At 46.6% G+C, this 10,353-nt stretch overlaps 1 protein-coding gene across 1 annotated transcript in view; it reads left to right on the top strand.

The window, feature by feature from the left end:
• HEG1 (heart development protein with EGF like domains 1) overlaps positions 1 to 10,353 on the top strand; it is a 63,424-nt gene that overhangs the window by 26,401 nt on the left and 26,670 nt on the right. The window contains exons 8-9 of the mRNA XM_045287520.1: positions 432 to 551; positions 7,729 to 7,832. Coding sequence (XP_045143455.1) covers positions 432 to 551; positions 7,729 to 7,832 — 224 coding nt within the window. The remainder of the gene's footprint in view (positions 1 to 431; positions 552 to 7,728; positions 7,833 to 10,353) is intronic.

Genomic DNA, 10,353 nt, shown 5'->3' with positions numbered 1-10,353 from the left:
GAGCTGATACCAAGGGCTCAAGTAGAAAGAAAATGTTTTGAGAATGATGATGGCAACAAATGTACAAATGTGCTTGATACAACGGATGGGTTATGGATTGTGATTAGGGTTGTCCGAGCCCCCAGTAAAATGATTTTTAAAAGAAAATAATAGTAATAAGAGTTACAGCCTTGGGGAACACTATGGGGCAGTTCTGCTCTGCCTCCTGGCGTTGCCATGACTTGATAGCTCTATCGTTAGTTATTTGCATGGCTGCCTATCCCTCAATGGACAATCAGGCTCTGAAGGCCAGGGTGGTGGCTTCCTCATCACCCCCTGGCTCCACTGTACTAGCACTGGCGCCAGCATTCCTTGCCACGTGCTCCTTGGGCTGCGGTGTGGTCACGCTGTCCGCCATCGTGTCCACTGGCTCTGGTTTGCTGTCCCCGCAGATGTGAATGAATGCCTGTTGGACCCCTGCCCACCCCTCGCCACCTGCGACAACACTCAGGGATCCTTCACCTGCAGATGCCCGGTTGGGTACCAGTTGGAAAAAGGAATATGCAACCTGGGTAAGAGAGTTGGTTTATGTGGGAATTTTTTTTCTACCACAATACATTCTACAAAATGTACTGCTTTCCACCCGCCCCACGCCCCGATTCAAATTACTGTTTGTCCAGTGGATAAGCCTAAGGAGTAGAGAGAGAAGTGGGGGCGTTTCCTATGAACCCTGACCTTTGCTTTCTCACCCTGTGTGGTGTGCATTCCAGTTTTACAGGGTGGAAATCATATGCTCCAGGTACAAACTGTCTTATCCATTTTCCCAGGTAATTAAAAATATCATCCAAGCATCTTAATGACTTCATAACCTGCCATCTTTGTGCCTGGCCTCATATGCTTTCCTGCCCCACCTGTAGTTAGGGGAGGAAAATCATCAAAAGGCTATTTTAACATCTCAGTAAAATTTAAAACAGCCCCCTTCCCCGGTTTCAGGGAGAGAACAAAAGAGATAAAAACCCTGATTTTCAGACCACTTCACATATTCGTTTCATTTCTGAACACGACCTTAATGTAAAATGTCCACAGACAGGTGCGTCTTACAAAGCTGCTGCTGTGATTGTGCCTTCTAATCCATCGTGTTTTGTCCCCGCTTCTGTGAAGCTGGTGGGTTTGAAGCGTTATCTCCATTCTGTGGGTTAAAAAGTAAACAAACAAGCCAGATGAAAATGGAGACCGGCGAAGGTGCTGAGGGGCTAGACCTGCCACCAAGCTGAGGAGAAACTTCATGTGCAGCCCACAGTTGTTTCTGTGGCACAAACACACAAGACGTTTTCCTGCGTCCAGGACAGAGCTCTTGGGAGACTGCCAAGCTCAGTACGTAACTCGCCGAAGAAATTAGACTGAAAAACCCTAGCGTCATCCGAGCGGGTTAAGGAAACTGGCAGGTGAAGTGATGCATACGGGAATCATCTTACATTCTACAGAGTAACACTTCAGACATGAAAAATGGTCAGTAAATAAATAAACAAACAGCAGAGGAGACGGAGGAAACACTGAGCTACAAAGTCCTGTACACATGCCCGTGGGGTTTCCAGGAGTCAGCTGGATCGACACCACAGACCGACAAAAAGCACCTGCCGTTGAGTTCATGTTGACTCTATATATTCGGGAAAATGAATTTTCCTTTTTTAAACATGAGAATAACAAACGGAATAGAAACCTTGGACAGAGAGAATGGGGGCAAGGGATTGTAATTTCTGAAGAGCAGACAGCCGTTTTGAAACCATGGGGATATTCTGTTCCAGAATTAGAAGCCAAGTCCACACGGTTCCTAAATCAGTCTTATTTTTATGCTTCATAATTTACAATGATGCCACGTATGCCCTTTAAAGGTACTAAATAGTAAATAAATTGTAACGGGTTTTTGAAAAGAAAAAAAAAAGAGGGGGTTGGGTAACTATTTAGCTCAGTACCTAGTTTTTGAGAATATAAATGCCTGCCCTTTCAGAGCACGAATTGTAGGAGGTTCTGTAACGTGGAGTGTAAGGGATCTCAGACCTTTCTAAGATAACTAGAATTTTGAAAGTTGATGAAAAGTCTAAGGATCATGTCAAAATAGTATTTACAGAGAAGATCTAGACATATAACCGTCAGTCAAAATCAAGATTTCATTATATTCGAGTAACTTAGCTGAATTTGGATAACCGTTCCATCCGGCCACACCCAGTAAGCAGCATGCCAGCAATTTTAGTCTCATTCGAGAGTGAAGAAGATGGAAATGATCTTATTTTGAAACGAGGTGGCAAGGTTCCCGTCCCCAGTGCTCAGTGCCCAGCTGCTGGCCCCAGCCCTCCCAGGTCACTGAGCCTCAGTTTCCTCACCTGTAAAATCGGGCTGTTCTGCTTTATGCACAGGGCTACTATGGCGATCACATACAATAGGTACTTGAACAAGCTCTGGAAATGGCAGCGAGCTCTCCAGATGGGTGGTATCGGTTCACATTGTTCTTCAACCTCTCAGACCAGAATTAAAAGCAATAGACTCCTAGGAAAATAGATAAGATGGATCTTTTTTAAAAATTCATTTTCAATACCGTATGGGCACCAGCGATTAAATTTGAAGGGAAAATTGGACTTTAAGCCAGCTGCTGTACTGTTGGCCTGAAGGGATGGGGAGAAGATGGAGGAACTCCATCTCCATATTCACAGTGAAAGCTGAAGCCCTGTTCGCTGCGGCCAGCCTCTCTTGGGATCCACGTGAGAGCTGTGTGCTTGACGTTGACAATGCATACATTTCTGGCTTTTTGATGTTCATATTTTGTTGTTGACCATATGCACGGCAGAAAATGCACCCATTCATTAGTTTCTACAAGTACAATTCAGCGACCTGGATTACATTCTTCAAACTCTGCAGCACAGGCCTCCTCTTCCAAATTGTACTTCCCCCAATAACATAAACTTACTGCCCCTCGAACAATAGGAACAAGTTTAAGTTGCTGTTGTCAGTTTTATCCCACACATAGCTCTTAAAAGAGCACAGCTGCTCCTTGATGTTCTCAGGTGCCTACCAGCTGGTTCGAGTGACTCAGTGAGGTAGGTAGTTTATTGTGCCAACCTGGCTGATAAACACATGTGGGGTTAATTGAAGGGCAGAGGTTTAAATGGCTCAGTGAGCCTCGCCTTTCCAGTTCTCGGGTCTCTTGCTTTCTGATGGTCGGACCAGGGTGCAGCTGCCTTAGCCAGTTCCCTGCTTCAGCTGGCAAGGCTCACTTCCTGCAAGACATCCCTGAGGAGAAGCCACATGGACCTACCCCGATGCAACCCTGGGTGCTGGAGCAGCTGTGTGGAGACCCCTGCCAGCGCTGAGACGTTTACACATTCACTGACTCGGCTTTCCTCCTGCAGTCGGTGTCATTGCGTCTGCTTTGTGAGACAGAGGAGGACTTTGTGGATTAGTGTTGGATATATGGGTTAATGTGTTAATGTTGGACTTGTGGGCTTGGCCAGCACTGGGTTGGGATGTTTTCTGGATGCGCACTTAACCTTTATATAAAACTCTCTCTTATACATGAGCTTCTATGGATTTGTTTCCCTGAAGTACCCAGACTAACACACTCAGCAATCCTAGAATAAAAAAATAGAATGAACCCCTGTGTGATCCTGCACCATTGTACAATTGTTGCCCTGTTTGAACTCATTGTTGCAGCCACCATATCCATCCACCTCCTTAGATGCATTTCTTTTTTTTTTTTTTTTAGCTGACCTTTATGGGAGGGGGGAAGTACCCCCCTCCCCAAAAAAGGAAAAAAGCTCTGCTGGACAGAGGTTTCATAGTACACATTTTCCCGCTAGGTGAGCATCAAGCAACTTACTCTGAGTTAGCGCATCCAGTGGCATCACCTGGGAAGGTTCTCTTTGGTCACAGTGAATTTTTTCCTAAAAGCAGTTTCACTCAAAAAACCTCGTTTGGGGGGTTGGTGATTTAAGAGAACAGCATGCGGCTGTGACAGTTTGTTTCCTGATTGGGGAAAATGCCACAGAAACTGTTGTGATGTTGAACACAGCGTACAAGGACAGTGCTATGGGAAAAGCTCAAATGTGCAAGTGGTTTTCTCATTTCCAAAAAGGTGACATGTTGGTTGAAAAAAATAAAATAAAGGGTGGGGTGGGGAACCTTGTTCAAACCTTGTTCTGAATGTCCATGAACTTCCTGAACGGATGAAAATATCGACAACATTTGTATACTTGGGCTGGAAGACTGATGACACTGAAGAGATGGGGAAGTTAGCTGGCCTATCTTGGAGCTCAAGTTGGCCAACTTTAAAGGAAGATTTGGGAATGAGAAGGGTCACTGAGAAATTTGTGCCTTGGGTGCTGAGTGACCAAGAAAAAGATCTTTGAGAGGAAATATGACGAGCTTTTAAAGAACAGCTCTGAAGCGACCCAGATTTTTTCCCCAAGGTCGTTCCTGGTGATAAGACATGATGCAACTATCAATCAAGCCCTGAAAGCAAATATCAGTCACACCAGTGGAAGACGCCATCATCACCTCACCGCCCCCCCCCCAAAAAAAAAGCTCATCAAATGAAATCAAAGATGAAGACAACGCTCAATTTGTTTGTTTGTTTTTATGTGAGGGGGCTAGTGCCTTTGGAGTTCGTTCCACCAGGTCAGACTATTAATCAAGCTTTCTACTTAGAGGTTCTGAAAAAGATTGCTTAGCAGTGAGTGATCAAAAGAGGCCTGCTTTGGGGCAGATGGGGGACTGGTTTTGCCACCACGACAATGCACTTGCTCACGCAGCCATCTTGGTGTTCCAATTTGGGGCAAAAAAAAGCCTGCCTCTCTTGCCCCACGTACCGCACTCACCTGACCTCACTCCATGGGACTTCTTTTTGTTTCCATGAATGAAGAGGGACATGAAAGGACAACGATTTGACGATGAAGAAGAGGTGGAGAAAAAATTGAGGGAGGTACCATCAGCCATCCAAACTGATGAATTTTTAAAATGTTTCCAAGAATGGAATCACCGATTTGACAGATGTATTAAGTGTCGTGGAGATCACTTTGAAGTCGATAAAGTTGTTTTGCAAAAAAAATTCAAGCACACAGTTTTGAAAAAGAAATTCCGTTTTTTGGGTCGTACCACCTGGCACTTTATCAAGCCTGATAGCCTTTTCCAGGGACTGGTCCTTTCTGATAACATCTCCAAAGTGAGACAGAAGCTCACTTCTCCCAAGGTCGAACTGTTTGTTTTTCTGGCAGTCCATGTAGTCCATTCGGTCTTCCGGGTCAGTACCTTAATTCGGATGCATCGGTTCTGCTGTGGTCTTCCTGATTTATTGCCCAACATTCACATGGGTAGGAGGTGATTGAAAATACCCTGGCTTGGGTCATGTTCCTGAAATGATAGCCTTACTCTTCGACAATGGAAAGAGGTCTTGTGCAGCAGGTTTGCCCACTGTGGTATATATCATTTGCTTTCTTGACTCCTGCTTACGTGAGCATTCATTGTAGCTTCAAATAACATGAAATCCTAGATAAGGCCAGTCTTTTCACCATTTATCCTGGTATTGTCTCCTGGCCCATTGTGACAGCTTTTCTTCATATTGAGTTGCAATCCATTACTGCACTCTGTAGTCTTTGATCTTTATCTGTGTTTCAAGTCTTTGATCTTTATCTGTGCTTTATCTTTATCTGTGTTCTATCTCCATCTGCTTTCAGCAAGGTGACTGTGATTGTGCCACCTGCGTATAGCAGTTTGCTAACGAAACTTCCTCTGATCCGGATGCTGCGTTCTTCCGCATGTAGTCTAACGTCTTGCATGATCTCCTCTGCAGACACTCGTTGTTAGGAGAGACCAGTCCCTGGGGAAGGACATCATGCTTCGTACAGGAGAGGGGCAGTGACAAAGAGGAAGGCCTCGACAAGATGGAGTGACGCGGTGGCTGTCACAATGGGCTCAAACATAAGAACAATTGTGAGGACGAGAGGACTGGGCAGTGTTTTGTTCAGTTGTGCGTAGGATCGACCTTTGTTGGAACCGACTTGACAGTACCGAACACAACAACGACGTTCGCATCGAACAAGTGTTGTGAAAAGATGTAGCCTTGGTGCACATCCTCCTTGATTTTTAAACCACAGAGGGTCCCCTTGTTCTGTTTAAACATCTGCCTCGTGGTCTATGTTCAGGTTCTTCATGAGCACAATGAAATGTTCTGGAATTCCAATTCTTTGTTATAACTTACTCTGATCTAAAACTTCTTTCAAAATTAAGCTAAACTATTGTTCGGTTTAAGTAGGGCTTCAGAGACTATTTTTGGTTTAGGGTTTCAAGGTTGTCTCAGGACAGTCGTTCAGGTATTGCAGTCTAAGTGTTGCTCAGAGGCTAGGTATCACCTGATGGGCTGTGCGGACAAGGAGTGGGGTGGCTGTTTGGGAAGCCTGTGTGTGGAGTGTCCCACAGGTAGTCCGGATCTGGAGGAGAGCAATTCTGTTGTGCTAACAGTCCTCTTTCCTTTTTCAAGGCATTTAGCTTCCTTGTTCATAAACATCAGAGGAACATGCAAATTAGAGCATGCTGAAATGCTTTCATTTGGCCAAGAATGTTTTCAAAGAGCTCCCTGCAGCTCCGAAAGAGTCCTGAGCAGCTGGCTGCACTGAACTGTAGAGCAAGCAGAAAGATGTTAAGTAAGGATTAAAGGCTTTAGACAGAAAGTATAAGATATTAAATGTCTTCCCTGGCTCATTTGGGCCTTTTTCTTAATTCAGCATGCAAGCTTTCTGTCAAAGAACGGCTTCTCGGGCTTTTTGTGTTTGAGGGAGGGAGCCTTTCCCCTCCTCCACAGGGAAAGATAAGGATTTAATACAAAGGGACCTAAGAGCTAGCTATAAAGCAGGCGGCATTCATTTTTTGGTTGCCTGCCCATATTTAAGTCCCAGTTCCCTCAGGCCCAATCGGCACAAATTGGTGTGAACTACGATGTTATTTTATGAGGGAAATGGGCCTTGAAAACGGGGCTGTCTCCTTTGCTTTCTGAACCCACCACATCTTCTCTGTGCATGGTTTCATTGTCTGGCTTGGGATGGTGGAGTCTGGCAGCCCCTGCAGTGTGCGACCACTGCCAACCATCGGGCATCTTTCTCTGCAGCCCCTCGGCTCCGCCTGACGCCTTTGGGAACAGAGGGTGTGTGGGCGAAGAAGAGCCTGGAAGAGGAACACACAGGCATTTGAATGCTATCTTTGGCACTTGGAAGCGATTTCCTCCAAGCCAGAGGGTTGGGGATGGCTCTAATGAGAAAGAAAACTGAAGCAGCCCTTTGAAGTTGAGGGTAAACTTGGCAACGGGCTTCGAAGAGCCAGAGCACTCCTCTGACGCTTTGGCAGACCGGACAAACGTTGTAGTATCTAGCACCACCTCTCCCTCGCCTTCAGACCGGCTTATCTTTCTTCCTTGTCAGCTTATTAAGCATCTGTCATATGTGGACCCACAAGGAATCCCTTGGAATCTTTCAACCAAAGGTTTCCTCAGTCTGAGCCTTCAGCCCAGTCCATTAGCTGCTTACTTCATTAGAGGGGGAACTCAGAAGGCAGAGAGGACGCTCCATTCTCAAAGAGAAAGCTCTCCCCAGAGACTGTCCTGTGGGGTGCATCTGCAGAAAGGATGGCCAGTCCACAAATGCTTTTTAAACACACCATGGAGCCGGTCCGTCCAACATGGGGTCTAATGGGTCGTGTTTTCATTTTCAGTTAGAACTTTTGTGACAGAGTTAAAGTTAAAGAAAACCTCTCTCAATGCTACTCTGGAGAAACATTCAGACCTTCATGAAGTTGGAGACGAGATCACCAAAATGGTAAGTTTCCTAAAGGGTTGTTTGTTTGGGTGCTCATTTGTTTGTTTGCTAGAACAGGTTTTATTCAAGTTCAGGAACTTCCTCGGGATGAGCTGTATCTCCGATCTGTTCATATCGATCCGATGTGGAAGATAAGTTCAATGGTAACATAGGTCTTTCCAGAAGAGGAGGGATATCGAGAGCCAGTGGAGCCTGCGTCTTCCCCATGTCCCATTTGCAGTCCTGCATCCGTGCACTGGTGTTTCTTTCCGATGTACAAATTTGTAGTCAAGAGACATGCAGTTGACACGCACCAGAAAGAGCTATTAGACTCATGGCTGTCAAGGTCCCATGCAACAGAGCACAACTGCCCCCTAGCTAGGAGTCTGTACGGGAGCAGAAAGCCTCTTCTTTCTCCTGTGGAGCAGCTGGTGTTTTCGAACTGCAGACCTTGTTGTCAGCCAGAGGAAATCCAACTGAACCGAACCTGCTGCAATGGGTCCATTCCGACTCATCCTGATCCTATAGGGCGGAGGAGAATGGCCTCGGAGGGATCCCAGACTGTAATCCTCGTGGAAGCAGATGGCCCCTCTTTCTCCCATGGAGCTGCTGGTGGTTTCTAACCACCAGCCTTTTTTGTTAGCAGTCGAGCACCTGACCTCTGCCATCCTGAGAAGGCCAGATCATCCTCACACCACAGCCACAGTTGGTGTGCTGTGGGGGTAGAGGAGGCTGCCCCTCCTTTTCCTCCCAGATTTGAGACTTCACTGAACAGATTATGTAGGGCCCCTCTTTCTTTCTTTGCCTATGTTTTGTCCAAAAATTAAGGAGAAAAAAGAAGAGATGAGAATGAAACTCCAACCAGCATCTTCTCAACTGCTATCTGAGTCCAGAATTTGATGTTCAGAACATTGACGTTTTCCACTGGAATGAGTTTTAGAGATGAATTGATTCTAGGGCCAGGTGTGCTTTGCTCATCTGCGTAAGTGTTAGTGTGCTAGCCAAAAATTCTAGGAGGATGCTGTTGACCGTGGGCTTTACTGGTGTCAGATATAGATCCAAATTCTGTTTCTGCGTCAACCAAGCATCTTACTTTGCCCGGGCACCGTGCCAGAGCCTCACTCTTGAAAGAGGTCTTATCAAACTCTCACACAGACAGAAAGGTACGAGCCGGGCCATATTGGGGACAGTTAAACAGAGCAGGGCTTTCAGCATTGGCTCTTCCAGCTCTCCTCCTGGGACATCGGCCGCAGCTTGGTTGTGCTCTAAGAAATACTTCCTTCTCAGCAGCTGATTCCCCAGTCAGCAAAGTAAGCATGGACTTACTTGTGCTTGCTCACTAATCTGTAGTTAAAAATTATGCTTCTAGGTGTAGCTGACATTTGTCTGTCTTCTCACCCAGCAGCACCTTCTTATAGAATCAATAGTTTATTTTTCAATTCAGGAACAGGGTGCCCAAGGTAAGCACAAGCTTACTTATGCTTACTTTCTAACCCACAGTGAGTAGTTTCACATGAGTTTCACCCTGTCTAGGGAACCACCTCCCTACGGATGAATAAGTAAGCACAAGGAAGCCTGTGCTTACCTTAATTCCAGGGTCACTCACTCCAGCCCCTTCTCAAGTAGGACAGGGCTTGGGCATGCTGGGCAGAGGCCTCCTCCTCCCTGGTAACAGCGCCAAGGGGCTGATCTGACCTGTTAACTTGCGACCACTTTCAACACATACCTTACTGGTGGGGTGACCGCTCCAGCGTGGCGAGAGTCACCATTCCCCAGGGACTAGGGAAACGGCTCCAGTGCCCTTTCTCGGCGCGTCCTTTCGCTTTGCCAAGTACCTTGGGAAGGGGGTCGTTTAAATAATACAGCGAGGCCTCTGAGAGCCGAACTTACCAAAACTGCCTTCTTGGGATTATTTCTCCATCGGGGAACAATAGCTGCGTTTTCCTTCCCTGACACATGTCTGACGGACACAGATTCCCGCTTCCGTAGGCTTTACGGTAACAATGAAATAATTGATCATGGCCTGTCAGAAAGCAAATCAGTGTAATGCCAAGCCAGAAGGGTTTGAACCTATGGCCTGGAGAGGAGGGAGCTGTCTGAGGCAGGGGGTCTGCCTGAAGGAAGCCCGGCCCCTGCTTTCTTTGTGCGGCAGGGCGATTTTCTGTTCTCTCTAAAGGCACAAGGCAAGCACTGGGAGAGTCATGCTTGCAATGAACGGGCTCTTGACCCACCAGTGAAGTCCTGTCCTCCAGTGAGGTCAGCTCGGTGTAGGTGTCAAAGGCCTGTGTAGAGGGAGCTGAAGGGACGCAAGCACCGGGCTTTTCAAGGAGGCCCGTTCTCTTTCAGTGTTCAAGTAAACAGTTGCCTCTGAGGTTTGGAAGCCCTGGGCCTTAGGAGAGAAAATGCTCCTTTGCAGATGTTTTGCATCCCAGGGCACCTGTTCGGAGCATCATTTCCTGCCAAGGTTTTCCCCAGCCGCCTCGCTCTCTGCCTCTCTCCCGTTGTCCTCGGGCAGGATCTGAGCAGAGACGCATGTGAAGGG

The sequence above is a fragment of the Echinops telfairi genome, unplaced genomic scaffold, assembly GCF_000313985.2.
Source record: "Echinops telfairi isolate 266 unplaced genomic scaffold, ASM31398v2 ScPeMD7_17;HRSCAF=63, whole genome shotgun sequence".
In the NCBI taxonomy this organism is placed as follows: Eukaryota; Metazoa; Chordata; class Mammalia; order Afrosoricida; family Tenrecidae; genus Echinops; species Echinops telfairi.
Note: the sequence above shows the minus strand (reverse complement) of the source record. Positions and strands in the feature narration are given on the sequence as shown.